The sequence below is a fragment of the Nannospalax galili genome, unplaced genomic scaffold (genome assembly GCF_000622305.1).
Source record: "Nannospalax galili isolate Female #2095 unplaced genomic scaffold, S.galili_v1.0 scaffold1037, whole genome shotgun sequence".
NCBI classification, from domain to species: domain Eukaryota; kingdom Metazoa; phylum Chordata; class Mammalia; order Rodentia; family Spalacidae; genus Nannospalax; species Nannospalax galili.
In genome coordinates, this window is record NW_008340043.1 from 643,390 (window position 1) to 659,372 (window position 15,983).

The following is a 15,983-nucleotide window of genomic DNA, read 5'->3' on the forward strand; positions in this document are numbered from 1 at the left end:
GGCATGGTAGTGCATACCTATAGTCCTAAAGGTGGAGGCAAGAGGAGCCAGAGTTCCAGGTCATCCTTGGCTACATAGTTTGAGGCCAGCCTGGGCTACATGAGAACCTATCTCAAAAAGATTTAGAATACACATGAGAAAGAAAATGTGTGTACATCTTTACCAGTGATATTTATAGTTAACAATCTATTGTAAGTGTATAGAAAGTGTATTTGAGCCAGGTGTGTTATTGCATGCCTTTGATCCCAGTACTTGGGAGGCAGAGGCAGGCAGCTCTCTGTGAGTTGGGGCCCAGACTGGTCTACATAGAGAGTTTCAGGCCAGCCGGGGCTTCACACTGTGACTTTGTCTCAAAATCACAAACAAAAACCCACTGGGTGTGATGGGTACACACCTGTAATCCCAGTAGGTAGGAGGTAGAGGATCAAAACTTTGAGGTCATGCTCAGCTACATAAGGTATTTGAGGCCAGCCTGGACTACATGAGACCTTGTCTCAAACAAACAAACAAAATGTTCTTTCTTTTTTTTAAAGTGTATGAATGTATTGCCTGCATGTTCGTAAGTGTACCCATGTTGTGCAGTACCCATGTTGTGCAGTGCCCATGGAGGTCAGAAGAGGGCATTGGATATCCCTGGAACTGGAGTTACTAACAGATGTTAGCTGCTATATGGGTGCTGGGAATAGAACCTGGGTCCTATTTAAGAGCAGCCAGTGCTCTTTTTTTTCTTTTTTCTTTTTTTTTTGGGGGGGGGTCTCCCTGTAGCCCCAGCTGGCCTGGAACTCACTATGTAGACCAGCCTAGCCTTAAACTCAGAGATCCATCTGCCTCTGCCTCCTAAGTGCTGGGACTACAGGCATGGGCCACCAAGCCCAGTGTAGCCAGTGCTGAGCCATCTCTCCAGCCTGCTTTTCTGAAACCTGTTCAGCTCTAGATTTTCCTTTCATCCATGTCCTGGTGACACACCAAGCCATTGTGATGAAGAATTTGTTTGTGAAGGTGACATCATGAGCTTTTGTTTTGTTTTGTTTTGTTGGTTTTTTTTTGTTTTTCTTTCTCTTTTTGAGACGTAGTTCCCCCGCTGGTCTGGAACTCACTCTGTAGACCAGGCTGCAGAGAACTCACAGAGATCTGCCTGCCTCTGCCTCCTGAGTGCTGGAATTAAAGGCATGTACTGCCATGCCACCACATCCCGAATCACGAGCTGTTTTTATAGTCAGGAGCTAAACTTAGTCACTTGTCTCTGACTTGAAGAAGAAAATCTATCAATAGGAAATTTTCTGAGTTTTTTCAGGTCTTTGTACAAAATGGCCAACAGTTAAGGGATCTTTTTGAAACCAAGGGGAACAGACGTCATCATTGCACACTGCCTGTGTGTGGCCTCCAGGTTCCACCCCTGTTGGCACAGCCACCTCGTTAGGGTTGGACTCACTGCAGATGTATTAAGGGTCCCCCCCCTGCCTTTAGAGCACAGTCCTTTTGCCAGATGCTCAGAGATCAGTTCAGTTTGACTGACTTGGTCCAGGGTGAGCAAGAGAGGCAAGCAAGAGGGATACTGAGGTTTTCTCAGAAACCCTGTCTTGTTCCCCAGACTTGAAGGCTGGGAACCTTTTCAGACAGAAGCAGGAGGAAGGGGCATAGGAGACTGTCCCCTTTTACTGTTCTCTGAACTACCAGCATCTCAGTCTCTGGGCACTGCTGGCACTTCTGGGATCTGAGGGGGTTCAAGCTCATTGACAAGGGCCACCCTGTACCAACAGTTCTTTCCAAAGTGCTCATACTGTCACCTTTACAGTAGAATATACAAATGAAGGACCTCTGTTAGATGTCACTTTCAAATGTGCCAGAAAGCAAATTGTCTTCTGTTTCTTCTTTAGATTTTTTTTTTTTTTTTTTTTAGTTTTTTTTTTTTTTTTTTGAGACAGGGTCTCCTTGTAGCCCCAGCTGTTCTGGAACTCACTATGTAGACCAGGCTAGCCTCAAACTCACAAAGATCTACCTCTGCCTCCCAAGTGCTGGGATTAAAGGCGTGTGCCACCATGCCCAGCTGATTTGATTTTTTTTTTTTTCCGGTCTTTAGTCCCAGCTGGAACTCACTATCTAGTTAGGCTGGCCCTGAACTCACAGAGATCCACCTGCCCCTGCCTCCCAAGTGCTGGGATTAAAGGCATGCACTGCCATGCCTGGCTTAGATTATTTTTTAGCTTTCTTTATTCATTGGGTTTTTTGAGACAAAATCTCCTGTAACCCAGGCTGGCCTTGAACTCCAGATTCTTCCACCTCAGCCTCCCACGTGCCAGGTATGCACCGCCATTGTCAGACAGATTATTTTTAGCTTTAATCTGCTATGACAATTTAGTTTTAACATAAATTGCTGTGGAGGAGGCCTTTTGTTTTTCTCCAGCTTCTACTTTTTAGGTGCATGAATGATTCTTAAGAAATAAATCCTCTGGGCCAAGAGGAACCTGATCATTTCTCTGGAGATAAGAAACCATTGGCGGAGTCGGCGTGGTGGTGCATGCCTTTATCCCAGCACTAGGGAGGTGAAGGCAGGTGGATCTCTGTGAGTTCAAGGTCAGCCTAGTCTACATAGTGAGTTCCAGGGAGACTCCGTCTCAAAAAGAAAAAAGACCAAAAAAAAAAAACCATTGGCCACTCCCTATAAAAACAGGCAACAGAATCTGTGCATTCTAGCCAGGAATAAAGAGGGGCGAGCTGCATGGTGAAAGGTTGGAATGGGGTGAGTTCAAGAGGGACACAGAGACAGGTCTTAGGGAGTCAAGAGTGTATTGGAAGTTATTAGCACCATGGACAGTGAGACAGCAGCATGGTGGGGGCTCTAAGGAGAACTCAAGCCCCACCACCAGGGACAGACAGGCGCTCTGAAGAGAGGAAGTCAGGTACCACATGGTAGAAGTCCCACTTAGACCTCTCTGAGGATGAGGGAGCTTTCTAGCACAAGTCTACAGCCAGGCTCTCTGATTCCCTGGCAGGAGGCAGGGAAGGAGGTGAGAAGCAAGATATGTGGCCACTTGTACCCTGTTGATATAAACTCACTTCCCAGGTGAAAGATTCTGGCCCCAGGATGTCTGTGAGCTAAGGACTCACAGACAGTGTCTCAGTAGGCACCTGTGGGTGTCTGTGAGACGGGAGAGGCTGCTGCAGATATTGTGGCCTGAGCAGGGCCTGGATTCTAACCTCTTGTTTTTTGGTTGTTGGTTTTGGTTTTTTTTTAATATTTTACTGTTATTTTTATTTTATGTATATATGTGTATTGTCTGCATGTATGTAAGTACACCCAGGTGATGCAATGCCTACATAGGTCAAAAGAGGGCATGGAATACCCTGGAACTAGAGTTACAGATGGTTGTTAGCTGCCATGTGAATGCTGAGAATCAAACCCAAGTCCTCTGTTCTTAACTGCTGAGCCATCTCTCCAGCCCCCTAACCTCATGTTCTTATTCACAGCACATATATGTGGTCCACAGGTCCTTCTGAGACCTGGGTGATCATGGCCTTCAAAGTTCTTTTTCTTTTTTGGTCTTTTTGAGACAAAGTCTTCCTGTAGCCCCAGCTGTCCTGGAACTCACTGTGTAGACCAGGCTGGCCTTGAGCTCACAGAGATGCGTCTGCCTCTGCCTCCCAAATGCTCAAAGTACTTTTCTAATGAGGCCCTGGGCCCCTCCATTCCCTGAGGTGATCTGCTGGAAAAGAAGGGGTGAGGGAAGTGGCGTGTTTAGGAGCCTGGGAGACGTGTGTGGAGACAGATCCCTTTTTGTTACTTTATTTTCACTTTGTGCCTGTGTGCACATGAGCATGTGCCATAGCCTATGTGTTGGAGGCCAGGGGTAACTTTCAGAGTTGGTCCCTCTTTCCACCATGTGGATTCTAGGGATCATCCACTCACGTCCTCGGGTTTGGTGGCAGGCACCTCTGCCTGCTGAGCCTTCTCTCTGGCCCCTGAGGACAGTTTCTGATTTGTAAGAGTTCAGAACTTTCACCATGTTCCTCCAGGCTGTGAGTGTCCGCTGGGCTTCCTGAGGTCAACTGGCAGAGTTCCCCTGTCATTATTCTCCTTTTTTTTGAATGGTCTTTTCTGAGACAGGGTCTCCCTGTAGCCCCAACTGACCTGGAACTTACTATGTAGACCAGGCTGACCTTGAACTCAGAGATCTGCCTGCCTCTGCCTCCCCAGTGCTAGGATTAAAGACATGATCCACCGTGTCCAGTCTCCTTTCAGAGGAAACACTGGTGAAGCTAAATGTAGCTCTTGACAGTTCTTGGTTGACTGATGCCACAAGCACACTGAGTATCTGGTGTGCTGGGCCATGGTTAGGCCCTGGCCATTGGCAGTGAACAGATGGAGAGAGCTCCACTGCGGTTGCCACATGCTCTGAAAGAAAGCTGGAGATCTGTAAGTGAGCTGGCCTGTGACTGACTCAGGAAAAGTGTCTGAGCAATGAATGGAGGAGCTAGCAAGGGCAGGGACACTGAAGGATGACCTGCAGGGAAGTGCCAGCAAGCACGCGGGCTACCCAGAAGAGGAAGAAGTGGGGCGGAGAGGTCAGGGACCCAGGCCATGCAGAGCATTTTGAGCACCTGGGACCCTAGGTCAGTGTGTTTTTGGTTTTTGGTTTCTGGGTTTTGTTTTGTTTTTTGTCTTTTTTGAGATAGGGCCTCCCTGTAGCACCAGCTGTTCTGGAACTTGCTATGTAAACCACGCTGGCCTCGAATTCACAGAGATCTGCCTGCCTCTGCCTCCCAAGTGCTGGGATTAGGCCAGGTCAGTGTGTTTTAACGGGATCACTTCTGCTGATGATGCAGATCTGGCTGGAAAACCATCTGGACATCCATAGAGAGATGTGGAGCTGTGGCCCTGTGAGTGGAGGGAGAGAAGGGGACCATCTAAGAGTCTGATCTTAATGGGAGTAGATCCTTGTTGATGCTGCTCTTCCTTTTGGGGATAAAACCAACCATTGACTGCCTCCTACAATTTGCTCTGCTGTTACAGTGGAAGGAAAGTTCCTCCAATTCCTCCTCAGTGCCTCTTGAGTCCTTTCCTGACAGGCTCCATTCTAACCTGATCTCTTGCCAAAGCCTCAGTCTCAGGTTTTATGGTGAAATTCCTATACTTAGAACACTTTGTGTTGACAGGTAAGGCCTTTGGGTTGAACTGCCAACCTTCCCCCCACCATGGAGGAGTACTGCTGACTACTCTCCCCACCCCTCCCCCTTAGCTAGCTTTCTTTTTAGAGACAGGGTCTCCTTGTAGCCTCAGCTGGCCTGGTACTCACTATGTAGACCAGACTGGCCTCAAACTCATAAAGATCCACCTGCCTCTGCCTCCCAAGCATTGCAATCAAAGGTGTGCGCCACCACACCTGGTTCAGCTAGCTTTCTTATACCTCTCTTATGCCATTGGACTATGCCTTCATACAGCAATTAGCAATCAAGAAAATGCCCCACAGACATGGCCACAGGCCAGTTTGATAGAGGAAATTCCTCAGTCACCTCTTACCAGGTGACTCTAGTTTTTGTCAGGCCGACAAACGCTAATCAGCGTGTTGTCATGAGCTCCTGTCTCCTTGCTGTTGGAGCAGTTTCCTCAGCCTGAGGAGCCTCTCTTATTTCTCCATGCTGTAAACGCTGTCCTAAGTGGAAACCCAGCCTGTGTTGCCGCGGTAACCTTCCTTGACCTCCCATCCTCCAAGTCTAAGTTAGATGCTCTCCTGCCTTCTATTTTCGGCAGCACCTTCACTCTCCTCTGAGTCCCCAGAAACTACTCAGTGCAGCACAAGTAAATGGAGAAAGAAGCAGTGACTGGCTGACTGCAGAATGGAGAAATGATGGGAGACTCAAGAAAGAAGTTTTAAGTTCTCAGTTACTTTTTGAGAACTATATAGCATTTTAACTTTTTTCTGTTTTATTTCCTAGCACAGCTGAAGGTTTAACAAGAAAAAATATGTCTGATGTCAGTGGGTGGCAAACATTTGTACAGGCCCTTGGCTACTTCCTCAAAATGTTCTTCGGCTCCGCAGCGCTTGGCACACTCACTGGCTTAATTTCTGCATTAATATCCTTTTAACATGGGGAGCATTAGGCACAGGGAGCACTAGGCAAGGGGATGACTTCTGATGAGTTCATTCGCTCACTGTTTCCTGCTTTCTTAAGGGACCAATTTTAGTCCCTTTAGAAGATTTTTCTGTTGAGCTCCAGTTTGAGAAACATTCTAATTTAAACTCCAAGACTCTTAAATTTAACATATGAGATGTGGGGTATCACTTTTCTTTTTTTTTCATTACACAACAGGGTCTTCCTGGCTGCTTCTGAACTTGAAGTCCTCCTGGCTCTGCCTCCCAGGATTCTGGGATGACAGACTTGTCCACTATACCCACAAGGTGCCATTTTTCAGATCCACACTGGGTGGTAGGTTTGGTCTGGGATTCGTCATCTACTGGACTGTGAGAACCATGTACAGATACCCTGGCTTCCTTCGCTGCCTCCGTTTTCACATCCAGAAAGTTGGAAATTAAATGCCGAGCATGGTGGTACATGCCTTTAATCCCAGCACTGGGGAGGCAGAGGCCCATCTGGTCTACATAGGGGATTTCAGGCCAGCTGGGGCAACAGGGAGACCCTGTTAAAAAAAATTAAGTTGTGGCCAGGCGTGGTGGTGCATGCCTTTAATCCCAGCACTTGGGAGGCAGAGGCAGGCGGATCTCTGTGAGTTCAAGGCCAGCCTGGTCTACGTAGTTATTTCCAGGACAGCTGGGGCAACAGGGAAACCTTTTCTCAAAAAGACCAAAAAAAAAAAAAAATTGAAGTTGTAAATTATTTTTTTGAGAATGTGAAGCTGTGAAACCCCCCGGTAAGAAGGTTTATCTGGAAGAACTGGAGGACTTTGCAACCCCCCGGTAAGAAGGTTTATCTGGAAGAACTGGAGGACTTTGCGTGCGTCACGCCACTGAGCAGGGAAACAAAGAGGCTTGTTAAGGCAGCAGTACCTCATGTGGAAATAGGAACGGGCTCCAGATTTTTCTTCAGACACCAAGCCCACGTCTCCAGAATGGCCATCTGGCCCTCCTTGAACAGTTTGTCTCACAGATGGCTGGAAAACTCTCACCTGGCTCCAAGCGTGTTTTTCTACCACCCTGTTGGATTCTCCCATCAGCTCTTTTGTCCAGCAGCCTAAAGGCTCTGTGGAGTTGGCTGGCTGCTGCTCATACTGTACCGGTGAACAGAGTGAAGAAGACACTTCGCAGTGCAGTGCTTTTCTTTCCTACATGGCTGTCTTTCTCTTTAACAAAGCCTGTGTTCGAGCTGGGCATGGCAGCTCATGCCTGCAGTCCCTGCGCTCAGCAGGCCAAGGCAGAAGCTCTATAGCAAGACAAGAAAGAAGAAAGTGGGGAAAGGAGGCAAGGGGAGCAGAGAGCAGTCTGTATATTAGAGCAAGTCCACAGGGACCCAGCGCCAGTCCAGGCCTCCGATCTGTCTGACCTCACAGGCTCTTCTTTCCCGGGGCCATTTGTGTCAGGTTGCAGGAGCAGGAAAGACAGTTTTCCACAGGACATTGAGTCCCTGGAGAACAAGGTGGTAGGGTGGCCATGTCTGCAGGTCTGGCCCCTCCCCAACCCTCAGAGTCAGCATGTCTGGGTATCTTGTCAGATTGTCATTTTTTATGACAACAGCCACTCTGCAAAGAAAGAAATTCTGTAGTGAGAAAATTTCAGGTAACCTTGGAATGATTGGCATCTTTTGTAGTCTTGTCTGCTTTGTGTTTTTGTGGCTTCTCTGCATGTCCTATCCACTGCCCCTTGATCCTTTTTCCTTGACACCTGCATCACGTGCTAAAGCACATAGACCTGAGGAAAACACCTTCTTTGGAGTTTGGCATGATGATCATTTTTGCCTACCTGCCATATGGGCTCGCAGAGGGGATCTCACTCTCAGGTAAGAGATTGAGCCTGAGCACACTTTGACCAGGACTTGGGGTCTTGTCTGATGACCCCTATTCGACCATAAGAAAATCTCACACATTGTCCAAGCCAGGTATGGTGGCCCTTGCCTGGAATCCACACAATTGCGAATCACATGGAGGCAGGAGGACCAAGAGTTCAAGGTCTTCCTCCACTGCATAACAACTTTGGGGCTAGCCTGGGCTACATGAGACCCTGCCTGAAAAACACAAAAGTGAGCCAGGGAGATGGTTCAGCAAGTAACAGCACTTGCTACCAAGGGTGATGACCCTAGTTTGAGCTCCAGAATTCACATGGTAGAGGTGAGAGCCAGGTCCTAAAAGTTGCCCTCTATAAGTAAAATTGCACACATGTACACCACACAGATAGGTAAGTAAATGTAATGTTTTTAAAACACACCAAAGCAAGCTGGGTGTGGTTGTGCACACCTTTAATCCCAGTGCCTGAGAGGCAGAGGCAGGTGGATTTCTCTGAGGCCAGCCTGGTCTATGTAGTGAGTTCCAGGCCAGTTGGGGCTACAAGGGAGACTTATCTCAAAAAGATTGAAACACACACACAAATACCAAAGCAAGGGCTAGGGAAATGGCTTAGTTGGCAAAGTACTTGCTGTGCAAGCATGTGGACTTGAGATTGGATCCAAGTGGAAGCTAGGTGTGGCAGTGTGCATGCACATCTAACCCTAGCACTGGGGGCAGAGACAGGAGGACTCCCAGAGCCCAGAGCTGGCTAGCAAGCCAATCTAGGAGAATTGGAGAGAGTTCTGGATTCAGAGAGAGACTCTGCCTCAAAGCATAAATTAGAGCAATAGAGGAAGACACCTGACATTGACCTCTGGTCTCCTTGCACATGCACACACAGAAGGAAATCAAAGCAGTAACAACAGAGATATATTTGCCAAGATCCCAGCTGGAATTGAGCAGTGGTTCATAGTGGGTTTCCTAACTCTCGAACTGATGCTTAGAACCTGCCCTAAACCAGCTCCCTCCAACACAGATTCTCAGGAAACCACAGTGGGCCAAGTGTGGCTATGCCATAATACAGTGGGCTTCTCAGGCACAGTGAGCTGTGTCCTGCTTCTGTTTTCTTTTTTCTTTTGTTTTGTTTTGTTTGGGAGGGGGGGTCAGTCTCACTGTGTAGTCCAGGCTAGCTCTGAACTGGTAGTCCTCCTGCCTCAACCTTCTTAAGTAGCTGAGATGACAGACACATGCTTCCTCACTCGTCGGACACTCAGGTTTTAACCCCTGGAGCGGGCACTCAGATGGACATGTTGAAAGCTACACAGGTCCTGATCAGACATGGCCCCTGTGCCCCAGGGAGGAGGCTTGTACTTCCTAGCAACAGGCTGCCTTGGATGTGGTCCAGAAGAGTGCTCCTGGCTCCAGGAGTGGCTGTCCACAGAGGTACTGCCTGGAGCCTTCCCCTCCTTGGAATCCGTCAACAGCCCCAACTGTCAGTCTTCTGTGCTAAGTGCTGTGGATTCTGTGCCCACAGTTGTCAAATTGTTAGGATGCCAGCCTGAACATGGAGGCTGTATGCAGGTCTAGAACATGTCTCATGCCTTGCCCTGTGTGTGTACAGTAGACAGTAGAGCAGGGAGCAGTCTGTCTTGACCCCATGACCCCACCCTTCAGGTGAGGCACCATGCAGGGTTAGTTTGATCTCAGCTGTGGGAAGCTTTCTCTTTGTTTTTAATGCAGTGGGGTCGATTTCCCTGTAATAATGCACCTGTTCTGTGTATATGGTTCTATAGAGGTTTGACAGATGTATGCAGTCACATAGGCACAACCAGATGTGGGCCCCACAGTTTTGTGTCGTGTAGTCGCCTTCAACCTGCACTCCGTCTTTAGTTCTTTCCTGGATGTCACATAAATGAAGTGACGTAGCATGCAGCCAGCATCTTGTTTTCTTTTAAGAAGGCTTCAAGAAGCACCACGCTTCCTCAGGGCTGTAGCTTAGGTGTTCTTACTGCACCGTGGACTGTCATCGAAGGATGCCTGGGCTCTTCCACCTTTGTCCTGAATGCATTCATATTTTCCTTTATCTGGGGTAAGGTTGCTGGGTTATGATAAAATACCTCTTTTACTTCATTGGGAACTGCCAAGTGTTTTTGAACGTGACTAGTTGGTTCCACCTTCCCTTCAGAAGGGGTGAGAAATGTGAGTTGCTTCTCAGCGTTCACCATCGCGATGAGTCTGTCGGTCTGAACGCTCTGCTGTGTTGTCTTGAGATTCTGCCTGGAAACCCCACCGAGCTTCTTGGGGTTATAGTTTAGTTTGCATGAATATATAGCTTTCATCAAACTTGGTAAATTCTTTCCTATTTTTTTGAACATTTATTCTGTTTTTCCCTTTGCCCCTTGGTTGGCATAATAGGTTTTTAAAAATTATTATTTTTTTAAATAATATTTTTATTTTATGTGTACTAGTATATTGCCTGTGTATATGTGAGTGCACCCATGTCGTGCGATGCCACGGACGTCAGAAGAGGGTTTCATATTCCCCTGGCAGTGGAGTTAAGGATGGTTCATAGCTGCCATGTGGGTGCGGGAATTGAACCCGGGTCTTCTACAAGAGCACTCAGTGCTCTTAACCGCTGAGCCATCTCTCCAGCCCCTATTTATTTTTATTTTATGTGTATGAGTGTAATACTTGCATATAGGTATGTGCACCCGTATCATGCAATGTCCAAGGAGGTCAGAAGAGGGCGTCGTGCCCACTGGAACCAGAGTTACAGACACTTGTTAGCCATCATGTGGGTGCTGGGAATCAAACCCCAGTCCTCTCCAAGAGCAGCCAGTGCTCTTAACTGCTGAGCCATCTCTCCAGCCACTGGGGCAGCAGTTTTGATAGCTGGTGTGACCCGGTCCCAATATGCTTGCCTTTCTGTTTGTTTCCTCGCTGTTCTGCATGTTTTCCTCAGTTAGAGCCTGTGTTGTGTCTTCAGTCACTAGTCCTGAGCTGCTCAGCTTGTTTTCCTCTGCTGGGAATCAGCCCTGCCCCTCCTTTCCCACCATCAGAAAACAGCTAGCTGTGACCTTGCTGAGTCCATTTTCTAGTTATATAGACAGGACAGTGATTTAGACAGTCACTGTGTCCTCCTGGGTGGCTTGGAATCAAACCTGGGTCCTCTGTAAGTGCTCTTAACTGCTGAGCCGTTTCTCCAGCCCCCTGTTTTTTGTTGGTTTTTGTTTGGTTCATTGGTTTTTTTTGTTTTTTTTTTTTTAAACAGTGTCTCTTGTATCCCATGCTGGCCTCAGACTTTCTATGTAGCTGAGGTTGGCCTTGAATTCTTGTTCCTCCTGCCTCTGCCTCTTACCTCCAGTGCTAGCATTACAGGTGTGTGCCCCCACACCCAGTTGATGGCAGTACTATAGATCAAACCCAGGGCTTCTTACATGCTAGGCAAGCATGAGCCACATTCCTCTCCTGAGCCACATGCTGGCCCACTGTGAACCCCTGGGCTTCATTTTACCCCTAAGCCAGCCACCAGGATAGCTTCAACCTTCTTCTCTGTCTGCCCTCCGGCTCCCTGTCTTATCTTTGCCTAATTATGGCACTCCCATAAACATTACCTGTGAGTCACTGGGTCAGCCTGGCTATTTTTAGCTTCTCTAGCTTGTTCCTCCCTCTCTAGAGCTTATTATTGAACACCTGTTGGCAAAGAGGGCTCATATGCTGGTTTATGTGCAGTTTATGGCTGCAGCAAGGCAAGATTTCTCATTGTCAGGTGGTTTTTCCCATTCATAGGCACTTGCTTCTGTAGGGTGTGCTCATGGACCGGAGAGCTGGGCGGCTGGCATGTGCCCTTGGCAGATCAGTCTGCACTTGGCCTTCAGGATATTGGCCACTCATAATTTTCTGAGAAGGGGGTCCAATGGCCATGGTGGGTTATGTGGAACCCCTCAAGTCACCCCAAGTTGCACATTTGGGAAAAGGTGCTGTCTGCTGTCTTCTCCTTTCTATGCTCCTGCTTTCCTCTTGTCTGGAGGATGGACCGTCAGTGACTCCCACTACCAACAAGTAGGACGTTCTGTGAATCAGGAGCCATTTACCTAAAGCCACGTGTCTAGAACTCACACTGCTGGCTCCCACTTCCTGGTAGAGGTGATGAAAGGCTGGCTTGCAGCAGTGCTGAGGAGAAAGTGAACTGCAGGCTGGGACTGCAGCTCAGTTCCTAGAGTGCTTGCCATGCACACACAAGGCCCTGGGTTCAAATTCCAGAGCATATCAACTGGGTGTGTGTTGCACCCCTCTGGAGGTGGGAGGTCACGAGTTTGAGGTTATCCTTCACTCAATAGCAAATTCAGGGAGCCTGGCAGTGTGAAACCCTGTCAAGAGAGAAGTGGTGGGGGGAGGTCAAGCTGTCAGTCCTGACGGCCTCAGTGGGTGTTCTGCCCAGGCCCCCAGTTTTCCCCTTTTGTCCCAACAAGATGAACTAGCACCTCTTTTCTCAAATGCACCCTGGTTTCAGCAGCAGCTCAGACCCCTCGCTGGGAATTACCTGCTGCTGCGTGTTCTCAGAATCTGCTTCTCACGGAACCAGTGCTAACTTTTTATTGTTTGGTCAAGTCAGGTTTTAGAGCACTTGTGCCTCCAGCCCTAAAAAGTCAAAGGTGAATAGACTACCCTTTCCCGTAGACAGGCATAGCAAAGTACCACCCAGTGAGCCACAGAGGATGGCACTTCTGGGATTGAAGGATGGGATGGCAGGGTTGGTCAGGATGCAGTGCCTTCTGTGAAGTGTCGAGGTGTTGGCTAAAGACTATTGTGTTCCAGGGCATGAGGTACACGGCTGTCATCAAGAAATCTGACTTTAACCATGCACATGAAAAAAACTGGCAGCAACTCAGCAGTGGGAAAGTTCAAGTTCTAGTCTGCTCAGGTCTCTTCCCACTAGGGAAGACTGCTCTAAAGGGAACTTGACCAGCAGCTAATGGGAAGAATTCCAGGACACATTGTTACTTTTTGTTTGGTTGAGTTAGCATCTCCTGTAGCCCAGGCTTTCCTGGAATTTATTATGTAGTCAAAGATGACCTTGAACTCCTCCTGACTTTCCTCCACCCCCCAAGTGCTAGGGTTACAAGCATGTATGACCATGCCTGACTTATGTTGTTAATTTTTTTTATTATTTTTATTTTATGTGTATGTGTGTATTGCCTGCATGTAGGTAAGTACACCCGTGTCGTGTCATGCAGTGCCCAAGGAGGACGGAAGCAGCTGTTGGATTCCCTAGGACTGGAGTTACAGATGGTTGCTAGCTGCCGTGTGGGTGCTGGGACTCAAACCCAAGTCTTCTGCAGGAACAGTCAGTGTTCTTAACCACTGAGCCATCTCTCCAGCCCCAATTGTTAAATTATTTTTAATGTTGTTAAATTTGGGGGTTGGGGGACTGGAGCGATGGCTCAGTGGTTAAGAGCACTGGCTGATCTTGCAGAGGAACCGGGTTCAATTCCCAGCACCACATGGGTAGCTAACAACCGTCCTTAACTCCAGTTCCAGGGGATCCACTGCCCTCTTCTGGCATCCATGGGCTTTGCACAACAGGGGTGCACTTAACATTCATGCAGACAATATACTCATACACATAAAATAAAAATGGTATTTCTAAGAAGCATGTTGAAAAACAGTTCATTCATCTGTTTGATAAACGTGAATTTCCCCTGGTGCTGAGAACTGTCTTTGCTGTGGGGCTCCAGTATTAATCAGTACATGGTCAGGTTCTTGCCTGCAGAATAGACAGTCTGCATGTAAACAAGCCCAGCATGGTGACTCAATACCTTTAATGCCAGCACAGTAGGGGTGATGATGAGGCAGGAGGACCACCAAAAATTCAAGGCCAGCCTGGGTTTCATAATGAATTTAAGGCCAGCCTTGGGTACAGAGTGAGTCCCTGTTTCAAACACAAAGCATATGAGGCTGGAGAGATGGCTCAGCAGTTGAGGGCACTGGCTGCTCTTGCAGAGGACCCAGGTTTGATTCCCAGCACCCACATGGCAGCTAACGACCGTCTGTAACTCCAGTTCCAGGGGAATCCAATGCTCTCCTCTGACCTCCATGGGCATTGCACAACAAGGGTGCACTTACACACATGTAGGCAATACACTCATACACACACACACAAACATAAATAAGTAAATAAATATTTAAAGAAAAATAAAAAACAAGACAGCCTGTAGGTAAGCACATGCTGATTTCTGGTAATGAAGAATACTAGAAAGAACCGAATTCAGAGTACTGAGAATGGAGCTCCCTGGAGCAGTCAGGACAGTCTCCCCTAACAGGAGGTGCCAGTGCAGGCTTTGCAGAACTGCAGGTGCCCAGGGTACTAGGCAGGCTCCTGAGCTTCACAGCCCCCAGAGGGAAGGGAAACCCTGTGGATGGGAGGCCTCCCCACAGGATTCTGCAGGCCTCGGGAGGATTGGGCTTCTATTACAGGAACAAAGGGGAGAACTAGGGACCTTTGAAAAGACCCCTCTGGGACCAGCAAGGTGGCTAAAGGCACTTGCTGCCAAGCCTGAATCTAAGTTCCATTCCCAGGACCCACATGGAGGAAGGAGAGAACAGACTCTCACAAGTTGTCATCTGACGTCATGTGTGCCATGGAATGCCCCCCTAAATAAATAATTTTTTTTTTTTTTTTGTTTGTTTGGTTTTTGAGATAAGGTCTCCCTATAGCCCCAGGTGGCCTGAAACTCTCTATATAGACCAGTCTAGTCTTGATCTTACAGGTATCCACCTGCTTCTGCCCCTAAGTGCTGGGATTAAAGACCTGTATGTACCACCACATGAAGATAAGATAAACTTGTATTGCACAGTACAAGAACTAGTTATCTGTCGTGGAACCCTGCATGACACTGCCCACTCTTCACATCTCAACCCTTAGGCTAAGGGCAAGTCGTCAGTGACTGCACATCTGTTTAGCCTGGTGCTGTGATGTGTAGTTCGCTTCATCCCTGACTGTTCTGGGAGTGGGAGCCACTGTCCCTAAGAGAAGTTCAGCTTGGAAAGAAGCAACCTAGCTGCCAAGGCCATCAGCTAGTAACAGAGCAGGGCCTGGTTGTCTCTCTGTAACCTCTGGGAGGCCTGAGGTAGTTTTCTCTTGAACTCATAGAGATCCACCTACCTCTTCCAAGTGCCACCACAACTGGCTCCTCCTCCTTTGAGTCAAGGCCTCATGTAGCTCAGGCTGGCCTCAGACTTGCTGCATAGCAGAGGATGACTTTGAACCTCTGGTCCGAGTGCTTCTGCCTCCCAGTTGCTGGGATTACGGGTGTGTGCGACCACATCTGGATTATGTGGAGCTGGGGATAGATGCTAGGCAGTCACTCTACCAACCAAGCTACACCCAGCCCCAGTCTCCCTTTCCCTTTCTCTTAAAACCCCTAATATGTAGCCGGGTGTGGTGGCACATGTCTGTAGTCCCAGCACTCAGGAGGCAGAGGCAGGTGGATCTCTGTGAGTTCAAGGCCAGCCTGGTCTGCACAGTGAGTTCCAGGCCAGCTGGGGCTACAGGGAGACCCTGTTCCAAAAAGACAAACAAGCAAAAAAACCCTAAAATGTGAGGCTCTGGGAACTTTACGAAGTGTGCCATCTGATTTGGGAAACACGTCCCAGTGTTCTGTCTGTTCATATCTGCCCTTCTCTCCCTCTCTCCAGGCATCATGGCCATCCTGTTCTCGGGTATTGTGATGTCACACTACACACACCATAACCTGTCTCCCGTCACGCAGATCCTCATGCAGCAGACCCTCCGAACTGTGGCCTTCCTGTGTGGTGAGTTCTGCCTCTGTGTGGCCATACAAATCAAGGGTCCTGCCCTGCTGGGGTGCAGGTTAGGATTTTCCCTAGCAGTGGGACCCAGAATCCCTCCAAGCTGGTACCTTGCTCTTATGCTGGCTCCTCTGGCTTTGTGATTCAATAAAATAGACATAACACCTAAGAAATGGACCGTTTGGGGGCTATAATTTATCACCAAGGATAGAACTGGTGATTATAAGCTTTTGAGATG

General features: G+C 48.2%; 1 protein-coding gene across 1 annotated transcript in view; it reads left to right on the forward strand.

Moving 5' to 3' along the window:
* The window catches only part of Slc9a8 (solute carrier family 9 member A8), a 64,515-nt gene that overhangs the window by 37,805 nt on the left and 10,727 nt on the right, over positions 1 to 15,983 (forward strand). Inside the window, exons 9-11 of the mRNA XM_008834857.3 lie at positions 5,935 to 6,073; positions 7,845 to 7,950; positions 15,632 to 15,748. Coding sequence (XP_008833079.1) covers positions 5,935 to 6,073; positions 7,845 to 7,950; positions 15,632 to 15,748 — 362 coding nt within the window. The remainder of the gene's footprint in view (positions 1 to 5,934; positions 6,074 to 7,844; positions 7,951 to 15,631; positions 15,749 to 15,983) is intronic.